The 16,005-nt window shown below is 28.5% G+C and overlaps 2 protein-coding genes across 2 annotated transcripts; both read right to left on the reverse strand.

Annotated features, from left to right (window-relative positions):
• Nucleotides 1–7,453: 7,453 nt before the first annotated feature.
• On the reverse strand, nt 7,454–9,699 carry LOC124927735 (nucleolin-like). Its single transcript, XM_047468196.1, has 3 exons — nt 9,002–9,699; nt 8,192–8,450; nt 7,454–8,041 (listed from the first exon to the last, which is right to left on the reverse strand). Exons 1-3 carry the CDS (start codon nt 9,296–9,298, stop codon nt 7,689–7,691), a joined length of 909 nt encoding a protein of 302 aa, XP_047324152.1. The 5' UTR covers nt 9,299–9,699; the 3' UTR covers nt 7,454–7,688.
• A 3,821-nt stretch (nt 9,700–13,520) lies between these two features.
• On the reverse strand, nt 13,521–14,672 carry LOC124923648 (acetylserotonin O-methyltransferase-like). The gene is made up of 2 exons (XM_047463610.1): nt 13,908–14,672; nt 13,521–13,826 (listed from the first exon to the last, which is right to left on the reverse strand). Exons 1-2 carry the CDS (start codon nt 14,613–14,615, stop codon nt 13,521–13,523), a joined length of 1,014 nt encoding a protein of 337 aa, XP_047319566.1. The 5' UTR covers nt 14,616–14,672.
• Nucleotides 14,673–16,005: the final 1,333 nt, after the last annotated feature.

The raw sequence follows: 16,005 nt of genomic DNA on the forward strand, positions 1-16,005 counted from the left end.
GTTTTATAAACATGACAACAATTTTATAAAATGACAACGTTGTTTTATAAACATGATAGAGCATCTTTATAAGAACACTTACAAGGTCTGTTTGATCGAGTTCTCAAAGTGTAGTAATTCTGAATGACTTAAGTTCATTGGTTAGTGAATCATTATATAAAGTGTCTTCATATTCAAGGAGGGACTGTGGATCATGAGAATGTGCTAGAAACATAGGTGCAACAAAGAAATGACATTTGGAGTATAGCTTATATTGTGTATGGTTGAGAAGAAGATCTGTCGTTTGCAAATGTTGGGTTGATTTTGTGCATTTATGTTCATTTCCATTTCCTAGGAATCGATAATCATGTCTTCTAGTCACAGGCTTTGTTGTCTACAACTCCCTCCGTGATAGGCTCGTGTTATTGTTTGAGTACAGGGTCTCATTTAAATCCTACTCTTCATCGAAAACTAGATCGGCATTAGTTTTATTTGTGACCCTCAATTGAGTAACTTCTTTGCCGATTTTTGTAATATATGGAGATCTCAATCTCGTCGATAGTGTGGACAGTTTTCTCCTTGGACGAGGAGATCTCTTCGATGTAGCTGGTTTTGCAAGATGATTAGACATTTCCACAGAAAGAGACTCGTGTATTGATAGATTCCTCAGGCTTAGGCATTGATAGAGAAGTTGATGGGACTCGATTGGAGTAGTTTGGTAGGGCTCAATTGGTGTGGATGAGGACTTTTGAGGTGGTGGAAAATGACTATTGAGGTCACCTTGATTGTCGGCTCTTTGATTAGTTTCTTTTTTTAAGCCTCTTTAGGAAAAAAAAAAGTTCACCATGTCACTCCGTATGATTGTGTGGATCAAGGGTTGGATACACGATTCAACATATGAAGTATTGTTGGTTGCCTCGGCCCTCGTAGAAGGTTGAGATTTTCGTTAAGTTTTTTGTTACATCTTCCATCTCTTCTATAGCCCTTGACAACTAGAGTGTTGCATCTGTCATTCTCTTTCATGCAGCACCAACACTTGAATTTAAGGACTCGGGTTGAAGCTCATTCTCCATGGCTAGGAGTGCAATCCTATCAACCACTCTCCCTAGACTGAACACTCGCAGTCCTTCTTTGATATGTATTCTCTCATATATCATCTTATCATCCCAACATGACAAGATGAGGAACTGTCTCTTGTATTTTATCTTACTGTACAATTTGTTACAATGTTCATATAGCATAACTTAAAAATAAATGTAAAGTGTCTACAAAAAAGAAATGTTATTATATGTGCATAAATAAATCAATTACCAATAAGAACGTGAGTGATCTGTGGTAATATGAGGCTTCGTTTGCCTACCATTTTTTCACACTATCAACAAGTCTATATAGTGTGAACTTGCACCAGTTCAGGTCCTTTAGTCTATTAACATCCATTAATGATTTTAAAAAAAATTAACTTATAATTTTGAATACAAGAGCATTTGGTTTAAACAACATGAAAATTAAGTTTTCACAACATAATAATACAATATTTATAACATGACAATTCAATTTTCACAAGACAATGAAGTATTTATAACATAACAATGCAGTATTTATAACATGACAACGTAGTATTCATAACATGACAATGCAATATTCATAACATGACTATGCAATATTCATAACATGACAATACAGTATTCTTAAAATGACAACGCAATATTCATAACATTAAATTACTAATTTTAAGAACAAGAGTTGTTGTTTACATGTATTATGAATTTAATTTTTTTGGAAAAACGACTTAACGTCATTTCATTAAAAATTCCCAAAAAGGGAAGAAAATAAAACAAATGTGGTAGACTATTGTACTGAATCCGCTTTTGAAAACATTTGACCTGAATATTATGAATTTTGTGTTGTTCACATAAAGTTGGAGACGACGTATACAACGAAGTTGCGTTTGAAGTCACCATTTGCATTTGTGTTTGTTATAATTCTCTCTATCATCGAGAGATTTGTAGGAGATTATCTATTATCACTCGCCTCCATCATCTCCTCCAAGCCCTCAGCATTTAGAGGTACTCGGGTCCATTAGAGTTTTGTTAATTCGACTTTGTTATTTTGACGTCACCTTTGGGGTGGTTCAGTACACACTAAATATCCTCTTCGTCGATTCTTAATGTCTCCTTGTTTCTTAGAATCAGAGCACTTCTTCTAGTATCGAATGTGCTCAAGAGGTGACGGGATAGTTCGAAATGGCATTTTGAGATACCCAATGACAAGAAGGAGCCGAAACTGATGGCCTTTACAGCCTCTTTTTGAACGTCTGAGAGTTTTCGAACAAGTTTATAAAGGCCTTTTGGCAAAGTTCGGATGTTTATAATAAATAGTTTCCTTGCTTTTTGTTTCTTGGAAGAAGCGGGAGGTGGAAAAAGCTTCATCTTAGATACATTTGCACTACAATAAAAAAGATTTGAACGGTTAGACATCATCGTATAATTATGAAAAGACATGACATTCCAGTTTTGAGAACATAACATTTCAGTTTGAGAACATGACAATTCAGTTTTCAGAACATGACATTCCAATTTTGAGAACATAACAATTCAGTTTTGAGAACATGACATTCCAATCTTAAGAAAATGATAGTTGGAAACTTACCTAAACAATATCAACAACGTCTTATACACAATACTAAGACATTTTTGCATAGTTCAATCTAAGACTAACTCAAAACAGAGTCGAATTTATAGTTTAAAATCACATTACATTGACATTTTCAGAACATGACAACGCAATTTATACAACATGACAATGCAGTACTCAAAACATGTAATTTTTGGTTTTCAGAGAATGACATTTTTAACACTTAGATAAACAACATCAACATAGTTTCAAAACGTTTCTAAAACATTTTGAGACTGTTTCTAAACGTTTTAAGGCATGAAGATACTTAAACAAAACATAGTCATTCAACTTCTACAATAGTTCTAATTGAAACACTATTAAATCTTGTTTGTTATTTTTCAACTTTGTCAAACAACTTTTTATTCATTGTCTTACACTTCTTCGCTTCGTTCGTTCTTCATTGATGCATCAAAGGGCACCATTTGTGTATGTGATTCCTAAACATCATAGAAGGTCGCAAGTTAGACAACATCACTCAATACACGAAGAAAGTAGTTCAAAGGATGAATGAGTTTATCATCTTTGAAGCAATGTTTGCGAAGTGAATACAGTCTGAACTTTCGATGGAGATTGAAGAACGATAGTCGAAGAGAACGGAGTACGGGGAATGGATAACGAAAACGTAGGTGGCAAGGGGAAGAGAAAAGGCGCTAATTTTGTCCAAAAAAATATTCTCTTTTTCCAGATAAAAATAATCAGGATGGTTATAGAATACTAACACGAATATTATAACAGATGGATTTTTTTTAATATTTTTTTTTTTTTTGTATGAATTGGAGATTTAAAAAAATGAATTAAATTAAAAAAAAAATAACGAAAATAAATAATAATGTCACATTTTACGGTAAAAAATAAATTATTTCGGAATACGTCCGAGGAGGATTTACGTCAGAATTGAGATGGGCTAGCCTAGGCCCACTAAAAACAAAAGGGGAGATGTGATATAAACCTTTAAAATTTTAATTTAATTCACTATTGATTTTTTTATAATTCTCAAAGTAATAAAAATTTATAATCTGCACCAATAATTTTTTCAGACCCACCCAAATTATAAGTCCCCACATTGGCCAATAAATATATATATAAATAAAGTAAGACAAAAAAAAAATAACCAATGTGTAAAGTTTTAAATTTCAACTTCTTATCATTTTTACTTGTAAACTACTTTTTCTTTTGTTGTTTATATATGTACTTACTTTGGAAAAAAAATACTCATATTTATGCTATTAACAAAAATATGTCATATTTATACTATTAACAAAAAAAAATAATAATAACAATTACCACCTTTTATGATATATTTAATTTAACTTTATGATTTTATTTAAATAATATATTATAAATATATATATATATGTAAATTAATATTATTAATCACGTCACAAAATCTATATCCATGATTGACTCAGTATTAATTTAGTAAATATCTTAAATAAAATTATATTAAATTTATGATATTTGATCTTTTATTTTAAATTGTTATCACTCAACACTAGGGAGTTATTAAACTATGAATCTAATAGGATGTGAAAATTGATCATACTTGATTACTATATATTTTATTGCTTTTATTACTTTATAAACAAATTAACATTTAAGTAATATTTGTGTGTTTTATTGAAAAATAAGTTTGTAAATGCATTTCGTATGGTGCTATCACATGAAAGATCGAACTCAAAAAAGAACTATTATAATTTTCTCTAAAAGGTAAAAAAAATTAATAAAAAGATAAGGTCAACAAAAGGAAGGGCACTACAAAATTTGAATAAGAAAAGGAATCCTTATCATTAAAGTCATTCATTTTGTTACTTTATGTGAATATCTTTCTTTTTGTTTTAGTTTAATTTGATGTATCATGTTTTGGGTTGTGAATCATGTGTTTTGAGTTGTATATTGAAATCTTATCATTAATTTGGTCTTAACATGTATTAATTTTTTGTTTATTGAGTTTTTAATTATTTCCTATACAAAATACACAAAACTTATGAATAAATAAAATTATTTTCTTTTTGTTTATAGTTTATTCTTATAAGCAAACTTTTCAATGAAAATAATGAAATTCTCCATACCAAATTGAAAACTGAAATATTAAGGACTTTGTATCTTTCCTCAACATTTTTTTCTCAGATTTTCAGTTCAGATGAAAATATACAAATAATTTTTGAATATATATATATATATATATGAGATAAGTCTAAAATCTAAAAATAATATAAACTGTTTCTTTAATCAAGAGTCGAATTAAGAGACCCGAAATCATAGGTTCAATTTCATCTGAAAGCATTTTGAGTTTAAACGGGATCATGAATGTGGAGTTTCATGTTAGTTCTCCTTTATTCTTAAAAAGAAAAATAATTTGACAATGAGTGAGAGTGGATAAAGAAAATTTTGATTTAATAGAAATATAAATTGAGCAAGGAAATGTCCTAATCAAACAACAATGTAGAACCATATATAAAAGTTAAAGTAGAGCATTGGCCCAAGATATGTTCTCCATTTTCTTCAGATTTTTCTTTACTTTCTTTCAATTATTCTCCTGAAAATTATAATAATAGAAATATATTTTTTTTTAATTCTACAAACTAATGCAAATGTGTAATATTCTTTTAATATTAAATACTTCAAAATTTATGTTTTTAAAAACTGTTTGGCGACAATACACGAACTCATGATTTTGAATACATAAATTTTTGCACTATATATTGAAAAGTATATATAATCTCCCCATAAAAAGTAATATTTATGAGATCAAAAATTTCATTAAAACGAATTTAAATAAGAGTTAAAAGAAAAATAGGCATACAAAACTTACCAATTTTTTTTTAATAGATACAAAAATTAGAAATCTTTATTTGCACCATTGGCTCTACACTTACTATCATCAAATTAAATTAGAGATAACTTCAATTGTTACTAAAAATATAATATTTTTCTAAGAAAATATGCATAAATTAAGAATCTATTTATTTCATTCTAAACATTTCTTTTTATTTTTTGAAAGCATCAATAATTTTTTAATTTATATCCAAGTATTATGTACAAACCTGATGTAATCTAGATTCAAATTAGACAAGAATCTAAATCCTAAAATAATGTTTTTCCAAATGAATATTGAGTGCAAAGAGGATGTGAAAAGTTTGACTTAATATAAGTGTTTTCTAATGAAATCATTATATGAACACTAATATTATAAAGAATCTATCTCTTTTCTCCTAAACATTTTCTTCTTCTTTTTTATTTAGACTTAGTTCAAATAAAAATTTGCCAATAATTTTTGAATCTATATATAACTAAGCAAGAAAATAAATTAAATCTTATTTAAATCCATAATAGATAAGAATCTCAAAAATTAAAAAGAAAAGTTTGATTTAATAGAAAGTTAAAAGTGAAAAATGAAGGGTCCTAATCAAACATTGCCCACCAAATATGTGAGTGTTATGGGTGACCATAATTATTGAAGATAGTAGACCCATGAATGGGGAAATGAGAAAAAATAAAGGGAACATATAGGGTACAATAAAAGTTAAAAGTAGAGCATTATAAGAGGATGAATATCTATTTTCTCAGTTTCCATGTTTTCTTTTCTCTCAATTATTCTCCAAAAGTATTTTTTCTATAAAACTTATTGGCAGCATATCAATCATGTTGTTATGAAGGGAAATGAACCCAACTTATATTTGTCTAATTCTCAAAAATGAAAATGCATATAAAGAAAGTGGAGCAATTTTGTCTAATTAGTTTATGTAATGTATGTTATAAGATCATTTCTAAACTATTAGCATTGAGAACTAGAAAAGTTATTTCAAAAAATCATCTACTCAGGAGTCAGGACAAGGAGCTTTCATTTCAGGAAGAAAAATCACATATAATATATTATAGTAGTGAAAAGAGAGATTACTAACTTCCTATATCAAACCAAAATCAAAAATAAAAGGATTTTGCAGCAAAACTAGATATGGCCAAAGCTTTTGATTCAGTTCAGTGTAAAGGGATTTTCTTATTAAAGATATGCAAGCCTTAGGATTTTCTACGGCTAATATATGGGTGCATCTCATCTACAACCATTTCAGTTCTTGTAAATGGTTACTGCACCATATATATAGCCCTATTAACACAAGTCGAGAATCCACATTTCCCCTTATTTATCCTTCTCATGGAAATATTGTCACATAAAGTCATAGCTGCTAAGAACTCTAAGGAGTTCTATCATCTATCTGGACAAGCACTGAATAGCGAGAAAAAAACACTTCTACTGCAAATCAAGCGGTGTGTTCAACACTTGATCTCCAAAAAGAAAGTGATTTTGGCAAAAATCTTTGGTTGCCTTTCATAGATGGGAAAAAACAAGTTATCTAAATGAAACTACATTGTGGAAGAAATGCAAAGGAAACTCCAAACATGAAAAAGTTTTTTCCATATTATAGTATGATGACACACCTAAAGAAAATTGATGAGCTTTGCAGAACCTCAACTCCTAAGCAAGGAGATGTTCAAAGCCAACACCCTTCACTACCAAAACCAACCTCCTTCACTAAATGCCCAATTCCAGAAAAACCACCTTTCATACATATACACTTCCCCCAAACCTTTATTAAACATCGTCATAAACCCTCAATGGATAATGTTATTCTTATATGTGATGGCAGCCTGGTTCCAGAACTGAATAAATAATCCCATGTATGCATTCTCCTACTGAAGAAATAGATCTCATGTGGCAGTTTAAAAAATTTCAGTTGTTTTATATGACAGGATATGGCAGACGAAAAAGAAAAGAAAAATGGAACATAAAAACAGTATATGTTAAATAAATTGATGTCTACATAAAAGTTCAAAAATATTCTAGTGCATATGAAGAAAAAGAAAATCCCAGAAGTTTAAAGGAGAAGTCTATGAAAGAACTTTACATCTTTTAGATGTGTTTTCTAACCTCAAGAGTGTACCAAACAAAACTATTATGATGTAGTCCCAACAACAAAGGCAGAATGCTGTTTAACGAAATAAACAATGGAAGAACTGCGACAATCATCATAATCTTACCGTACTGGCTGCTGATTGTAGTGGTTCTTCTCCTTTTTCTTGGCGGCAGCCAGCTTAGCACTTCTAGCTGCAGCCTCACTTGCCGCAGCTCTGGCTGCACCATCCATTTCCTTGCTTGATTTCTTCTTCTTCATCGACGCTACTTTCTTTATTTTCTCTTTCACGTCCACTATGTTTGTATCATCTGCTCCACTCCCTGTATTATTATTATTATTGTCATTCGACTCTTCCACCTGTTGTTCTTTAGCCTCCTTCCTCACCTTCTCCTTCTTTTTCTTCTTTTTTGCTGCTTTCTTCTCTTCCTCCCCATTCGGGATCTCCATCTTCTTCTCCTCCTCTTGTATACCACCTGCAGATCCACATATCAACATGATACATGGATCAGATCAACTTGGAAACACTTTGGATCCGTTTTCAGATACATAAATGTTTGCTTGGAAACTAAATTTATTTGTTTCTTGAATTTTGTTTAATCAACATTAACATCAATACACAATACCTTGAGAATCAACTTTCTCACCACCAGCCTCAGAATTAGTTAAACCCAATTCGGCAAGCACAGCGTCAAGCTCTGCAAGCTCTTTTTTCTTCAGCTCCTTCTTTGAGAGCTGCCTCTCTGCATCCTTAGGTGCCGGCAAAGAAACTTCGGTAACAACTGGATCTTTCTCAACTGGCAAATCAACTTCATGATCATTGTCTTCTTCGTTTTCATCATCATCAACTTCGTCGAAGCCTTCTTCTTCTTCACTTTCACTTCCCTGGAAATCATAGAAATCAGACAACCTAATCTTCAGACCTCTACATAATATTGAGAAAATGGAAATCATAGCTTCCAGAGTGGAGTCATACTTCAGAGTGCATGGACAACATATGTAAACACTTGTAATTTTTGTTTCAATCTATGTTGTGTTTTCAAACATAATCTCATCCAAATTCATTTGTTGATTCAAAATTATTGTATCCAGATGTTTCCAAATGGAGCCTTTACAAGAACAAGATAGCAACATGGTAAATAGCACATGACAAACAAAACACAGTTTTCCAAGAAGCTAGGCTACACAGGATAAGCTCATATGGATAAGAATAAATCCAGGAGCCAGCATGATGCCTTCAGGATGGACTTCAGATAAAATTGGGTTGATCTTTTGATATATGTAAATTAGTGTAGATGCATATGAATCTTTGTTGGTAAGAGGAGAACTGGAGAAGGCATTTGAGCAATAAAACAATAAAATTTGTAAAGTCTATCTAGCTAGTCACGGCTGGGAAACCAAATGCATGAAAAAAGAATCAAATCAAGATTTCTCACCTCTACAAGTGCAGGGTTCTGTTCCTTATCCGGAGAATCAGCCCAAAGGACTTGAGGGGGAGCCGTGTTTGCATAGTAATCATCATCATCCTCATCATCAACATCAGCCCAAGATGTTGCCGTCAACTTGGTTGGAGTCCAGAAAGCCTGCGGATCGATCACTTTCTCCTCTTGTTTCTTCTTCGCAGAACCTTTTCCCTTCGATGGCCCCGACTCCTTCTTCTTTCTCAAAGCCGCGAAAACGTTAGTACTGTTCAAAACCAAAGAATCGTCCTTTCTGTTTCCACCTCCAACCATTTTCAACTGGGAATCACAGCAACTTCTTCTCTGATCAAACAAAATTGTATCTATATCTGTATGTTTTCACCTGAGAAATCGCCAAAGGGGAAAAGAACATGCACTAGATTCTAATGAAAACAGAGAAAGAGGGATTCCTAATCAAACTTCTTGAAGAAATAGGATTGAGAACCGACAATCCAATGAACAATTTAAAAGAATGTCAAATCTTCTCGATTAAGTGCAAGATATGATGGGATTCAACAGAAAATACACTAGAGAAGGCAAGAACAGCAGCGATAAACGAGATTTGACTTGTTCTCACGAGTTCTGATCGGTTCGCCGTGGACCAGAGAGGAATTTGATTTCCATCCACGGAAACGGCTAAACTGGAGACTGCAGAGAGAAAATAAAATATATATTTAGGGTTTGAGGAGAAACAATCACAAAGACAATGCTATGTGCCGTTTTTGGGTCCACGGCAAAGAAAATAACATGTTTTTTTTTATTATTATTATAAAATTAATAGAATCACTTAATTAATACAAATAATATTTATATTATTAAATTATTAAATAATATTAACTAGAAAATGCATTATTAGTTTATCACATGTGGTTTGATATATATATATATAAGAGAAATGATTAGGTGAGGGAATTTGGTGAGGGAATTTGGTGAGGAAATAACGTGTCATAATTTTATTCGCTGAAAAAATCAAATAATTTCTCTCTTTTTTCTCTTTCCTCTCACTTTTACATTTTCCAACCAATGAAGGTGTTGCTAAGTCATTCCCTCATCAAATTCCCTCACCAAATTCCCTCACCAAATTCCCTCACCAAATTCCCTCCCTCTATCACTCCTCTATATATATATATAATGTGATATTAATAAGTATTTATATACTCTTTAAAATTAAATTATATTAGTTTTAAGAATAATTAATTAATTAGTAATAATAATTTGATTTAAAATTATAATATAATTTTAATTAAAAAATATAGAAATTTTAATTACCATTAAATAAAAAACAACAAAGTTTATAAAAATTGTGTTACTATAAATTTGTCAATATTATTTTATTTAAAAAAAAATCTAGCTCACTTTTATTTTGTTTCTCATTTTTGTTAAATAATATAATAAGTTCATGATGTAGGGTTAGAATACAGGTAATATATATTATAATCATAATTAATTTTAAATAATAATTTAATAATATAACAAAAATAATTATATATAATATATATTTTATTATTAATATAATTATAACTCACTAAATTAATTTAAGTAATAAAAAATAAATGAACTAGTACTTAGTACAGTAAAGGAAACTTGGTTCAAATAAGGGAATTTGAATATGAATGAGATTTATATATGTGTGAAATGGAAATGGATACACAATCATAAAAGTGTAGTGTTTGGTTATAAGTATTAATTATTCTCAATCTCATAAATAACGTTTGAATATTTTCATTCTATTGATAGATGTTTAGATTTATTAGAGAGAAATTATTAATATTATTTTATAATTGAAATTAGATTAATATTTATATTTTATTATTATTATATTTTATTTAATTAAAAATATAAAATATTATCATTTTTATATTATAATGGTTTAAAATATATAAATTATTAAAGTGTGTGCTAATTTAATAAAATATAAATATCTAATATTTTATTATATTATATAAATATATATATATATTTTTTAAAATACATATAAAAAATAATTGAATGATTCAATTTTTTTATTTATAAATAAAAATTATCTATCAAAACAATATAAAATTTTAAAAATATTATATATTATTAATTAATCAAATTAAATATAATATTTTACTTAATAATATATATACTATAACATTAAATAATATTTTTAATAACATTTTTAATTAAAATATTTCATATTTAATTTTTTTAATATTTATTTTATATAAAATTGTTATTTTATTTTTAAGTTTTTATATTTAATTAATTTATTATAATTTTATTATTAATATATAATATATAAATTAATTATATAAAAATAATTTTATTATTTTTAGTTATTATAATTATTATAAAATTATTATTTTATTTTATTAATTATATTTTAAATAATTTCTAGATTTGGGCGTTAAATATTGAAGTATTTTAATACAAATAATTTAACATAAATATTATATTATAGGCTAAAACTTATTTCATTTAAATTAATATCTAGAAATTATTTAAATGAAATAAGTTTTAGCTTATAATATAATATTTATGTTAAATTATTTGTATAAAAATACTTCAATATTTAACGCCCAAATCTTATTTTTTTCACATAAATTTATATAAGTCTCAGATGTTATGATTTCAACTATGATATTTAATTTAATGATTTAATTGTTAGATAATCTATTAAGCATCCCACAAATTGCATAGCAGATTCCCAATGTGATTTTAATAATTAATAACATATTGAACTCAAAATCATTAACATTGTTTACAGAATAATGAAAAAGATCCATCAAGGAAATAATGGCTTTAAATCCTTATTGATGTGTTTTGCTTATGTTCCTAGTATGAATCAACTGAGAAATTACAGTCCCTTTTGGAATCCTCAATCAATTTAGCCACAGGTTGTAAAAGATGGAGCATATGAAACATGGGAAGTGCTTTTCCCACCCTTCCCATATTCTCACCCCCTCCCTCACTCTTTACTTAACTCCAAAATGATTTATTTATCCCTACCACCTTTATATATTTATATTTCTTATTTTATTTTATTTAATTATTAAGTTTTTTTTATTAAATAAAATTAATTAATTAATTTTTAGTATTTTTTTAACTTTATTTTTTTAATTAAAAATACAAAATATTATTATTTTTATATTATAATTATTTAAAATATATTAAATATTTAAATGTTTACTAATTTAATAAAATATAAATATTTAATATTTTATTATATTAATTATATATATATTATTTTAATACTTATAAAAATAATTTTTTTTTATAATATTTGACTAATTATTAAAATATAATATCATCAAGTAAAATATTATGATTAGATTAATTATTAATTATTATTTAATAGATAATTTTATTTATAAAAATATTAATAATTATTAATATTATGTTTGACTAATTATTAATATATAATATTATTAATTAAAATTAAAAATAATTATTAATATATAATATTATTAATTAAAATTAAAAATATTATGTTTGACTAATTATTAGTATATAATATTATTAATTAAAATATTATGATTAGACTAATTATTAATTATTATTTAATAAATAATTTTTATAAGTATTTTAATATATATAATTAATATAATAAAATATTAAATATTTATATTTTATGAAATTAATACACATTTTAATATTTAATATATTTTAAATAATTATAATATAAAAAAAATAATATTTTGTATTTTTAATTAAATAAAGTTAAAAAATATTAAAAATTAATTAATTATATTTAATAAAAAAAACTTAATAATTAAATAAAATAAAATAAGTAAAATAAATAAAAATAAGAAATGTAAATATATAAAGGTGGTAGGGATAAATAAGTCATTTTTGAATTAATTAAAGAGTGAAGCGGGAGGTGGGAATATGGGAGGGGGTGGGAAAAGCAATTTGCATGAAACATAGAGTGTATCGGAAATCAATAAATCCTGCTTCTACTGGATTCATCAGCTAAGAAAACAAGTTTGTGTTTATTTAGTTTGTTAGTGAAAACATGACATGATGCACCCGAATCAATGACCCATTTGTTTGAAATTTTTAAGAGTTCATATCTACTCAGGTTAAAGTAAAAAAATGATTCTATTTGGAACCGTTTGTAGTTTAAGCGAGGTCATGTCGGCCGATTGTGATGTTAGTTCTCCTTTAATTCAAAAAAAAGATGAATTAACTAAGGAATTGAAGTTAATTAGGGTACTTATTACCTGCTCCAATGTGAGATGAAGATCTTCCGGATTTTGTTTTAACATCCCTCATGTTTTCAGAAACTCTTTGTACATGATCTAGCTTCTAGATCAAAGGACATATATATATATATGTGTGAGTTGTGTTAAGTGCCCTTTTTTTCTTGACAATCTCTTTGAATTGCTTTCACAAATTGGGATATATCATAATCTTGAAGCATAAAACACAAATTAAAACATGATATACATTATAAATTTAAAGCAAAAGTCTTGAACCATCAGACTTAAATTGCTTCATTATTCTCAATATTTATGAAACATGATTTGACTCAAGGATAAGCCACGATCACAGATTGAACGGCTTGAATGGAGTGGAATGTATGATGGGAGAAGCCAGCTTGGTCAAGGACATGTTCCCATTCTTTCGATGTCCTTTGTTTGCCGGTCTCAGTTTCCGCCATCATCACCATGTCCAACATTAGCTTCACATACTCAAAACTTTCACTTTTCCTCTCATCTTCTTCACTAATCACTGCCTCCACTATTATAACTTTTCCTTTATCCTTTGGTATGGCATCTTTACAGTTTTTCAAGATCTTAATGCACTCTTCGTCTCCCCAGTCATGCAGAACCCACTGCATGCATGCATGCACATTAATTTAGTGGTAGAGTACAATAACTCGTGAATATATTATTTGAAATCGATAAAAAAAAACCTTGATGAAGACGGAATCAGCCTTGGGAATAGCGTGAAACATGTCACCCGCAATGTAGTCTAGGCCAACATGATATTCTTCTTTTGCATGTGCAATAACATGAGGAAGATCAAAGACTATGCCACGAATCCATGGAAAAGCCTCCACAAGCAGCCTCATTGTCGTGCCATTCCCTCCTCCAACGTCCACAACCGACTCTAGCCCAAGGAACAGCTCAGAGCAACCATCAATCACGGCTGGGACTACCAACCGGGAATCACAAGCCATTGCATCATTCAACAACTTGTTGTGCTCGGAGTTAGCTTCCGCATAGCTCCATATGTCCTTGCCATTGGCAGCCTCAAAAGCATGTGACTTGCAGTCGGTCAGAACGCGCTTGCTTAGGCCTAGCCATGGGGCCAACATGGAAGGACTAGTGTGCAGCACGACAAAAGCGGCCATGCTTTTATCACCATTTTTTGTGAGAAGACTGGAAAGGGCAGTTTTGACGTAGCCATTGGAATTGGATGATGTAGATTTCTGGTCTATTGTCGACTTCTCGTGGTGGTGGAAGATGCGACGGTTGACTAAAAACCGCATGATGCGATGGAGGGTAGACGGAGAACATCCAATGTTGGAGGATAGATCGGAGAGGGACATGGGACGGCCATCTTGGTTTTCGAGGATGTCGGGTATGCCAAGATCGATAGCGCATCTAACTACGGCCATGTCTGTGAAGCCAAAGATGTACTTCCAAATCTCAACTTGGGCTTCAGCTTCTTCTACTTGCTCCATCATCTCTTCTCTCTTTAAAAATCTATTCGTTTGCTATAAATATACTTATACGGTTAGGTTTATCTTCTAAATTAATTAATAAAGTGGTTCAAATGTCTATTTAGACATTATTTAGACATTTAGTAGTAGCCAAAATGTCATATTTGATTAAGCTACTTCACTTGTCCAAACAGGGAAGCAACACATATTTATAACTTTATTGATGGAGAGAAGTTTCTAGATTACTTCCATGGTTGGTATATAAAAGGTCTCTAGGCTCATTTTTCATTAAGTCTTGTACACCATCTAAGAAAGAAAAACAAGAGCTTAAAAATAACAAAGAAAATCATAGAAGAAGGTTTAAGGGATTAAGCAATGGCTTGATCTATTTTCCGCTTCCGCGTTAATTGCATGATTTGACCAAATTGTGACCTACTTATACTATTAGTAAGTGCTATGGTTATAAAGTATTAAGGTGAAATAACTTACCATTTTGTGTTTTTATATTGGAATTAGTTGTATAGATTTTATAATTATGTGTTTGTTATTGTTCCTTGTATATAGATTTTATAATTTTATGTTTGTTACATGGATTAGTGGTATAAATTTTATAATTTTATAGTGGATTAGTGGTATAAATTTTATAATTTTGGGTTTGTTAGATTGGAATAAGTTGTATAAATTTTATAATTTTGTGTTTGTTAGATGGGAATAAGTTGTATATATTTTATAATTTTGTGTTTGTTATATAATTATAATAACTCGTTATAAGTATAAAATATAAATTAAAATATGAGTTTGAAATTGTTTTTTATTATTATTTTTTTCTTAATTTATTTATTATTACAAATTATTATGTTATTATTACTAAATATTTTAATAATTAATCAATTTTTAATTCATTAGTGTAATAAAATGAATATAAAACAAAATAATAATATATATAAATAGATAACATTGTTTGTCATTTAATTAAATTATATTTTTTTATAATTATATTTTTAATAATGAAATTATAGTATTAAAAGTATAAGAAATGATATAAAAATAGAATTTAAAAGAGAATAAGAGAAGAAATGGGGATGATTTACGTATTAAAATAAAAAATAAAAAATAAATAATGTCAGGTTATTCCTTCTTATATTCTCCCTCCATTTTCCTGGTATATCCCTCCTCTAAAATTAATTATATTAAGATATATTATATATAATAATATAAAATAAAATAAAATATATATTTAATATATTATATAAACATAAGTTATATAAAATAATCAAAATTAATAAATGGTATAATAAAAAATTAAATTTATATATATATTTAATATAAAATGATTGCTACGTGT

This window comes from Impatiens glandulifera, chromosome 2 (genome assembly GCF_907164915.1).
Source record: "Impatiens glandulifera chromosome 2, dImpGla2.1, whole genome shotgun sequence".
Lineage (NCBI taxonomy): Eukaryota > Viridiplantae > Streptophyta > Magnoliopsida > Ericales > Balsaminaceae > Impatiens > Impatiens glandulifera.

Coding starts and splice junctions, on each gene's coding strand:
- LOC124927735 (XM_047468196.1), bottom strand. CDS start 9,298: ATGGTTGGAGGTGGAAACAGAAAGGACGATTCTTTGGTTTTGAACAGT. Junction 8,451..9,001: donor AGAACCCTGCACTTGTAGAG/GTGAGAAATCTT, acceptor TATGATTTCCAG/GGAAGTGAAAGTGAAGAAGA. Junction 8,042..8,191: donor TGAGAAAGTTGATTCTCAAG/GTATTGTGTATT, acceptor GTGGATCTGCAG/GTGGTATACAAGAGGAGGAG.
- LOC124923648 (XM_047463610.1), bottom strand. CDS start 14,615: ATGGCCGTAGTTAGATGCGCTATCGATCTTGGCATACCCGACATCCTC. Junction 13,827..13,907: donor CTGATTCCGTCTTCATCAAG/GTTTTTTTTTAT, acceptor GCATGCATGCAG/TGGGTTCTGCATGACTGGGG.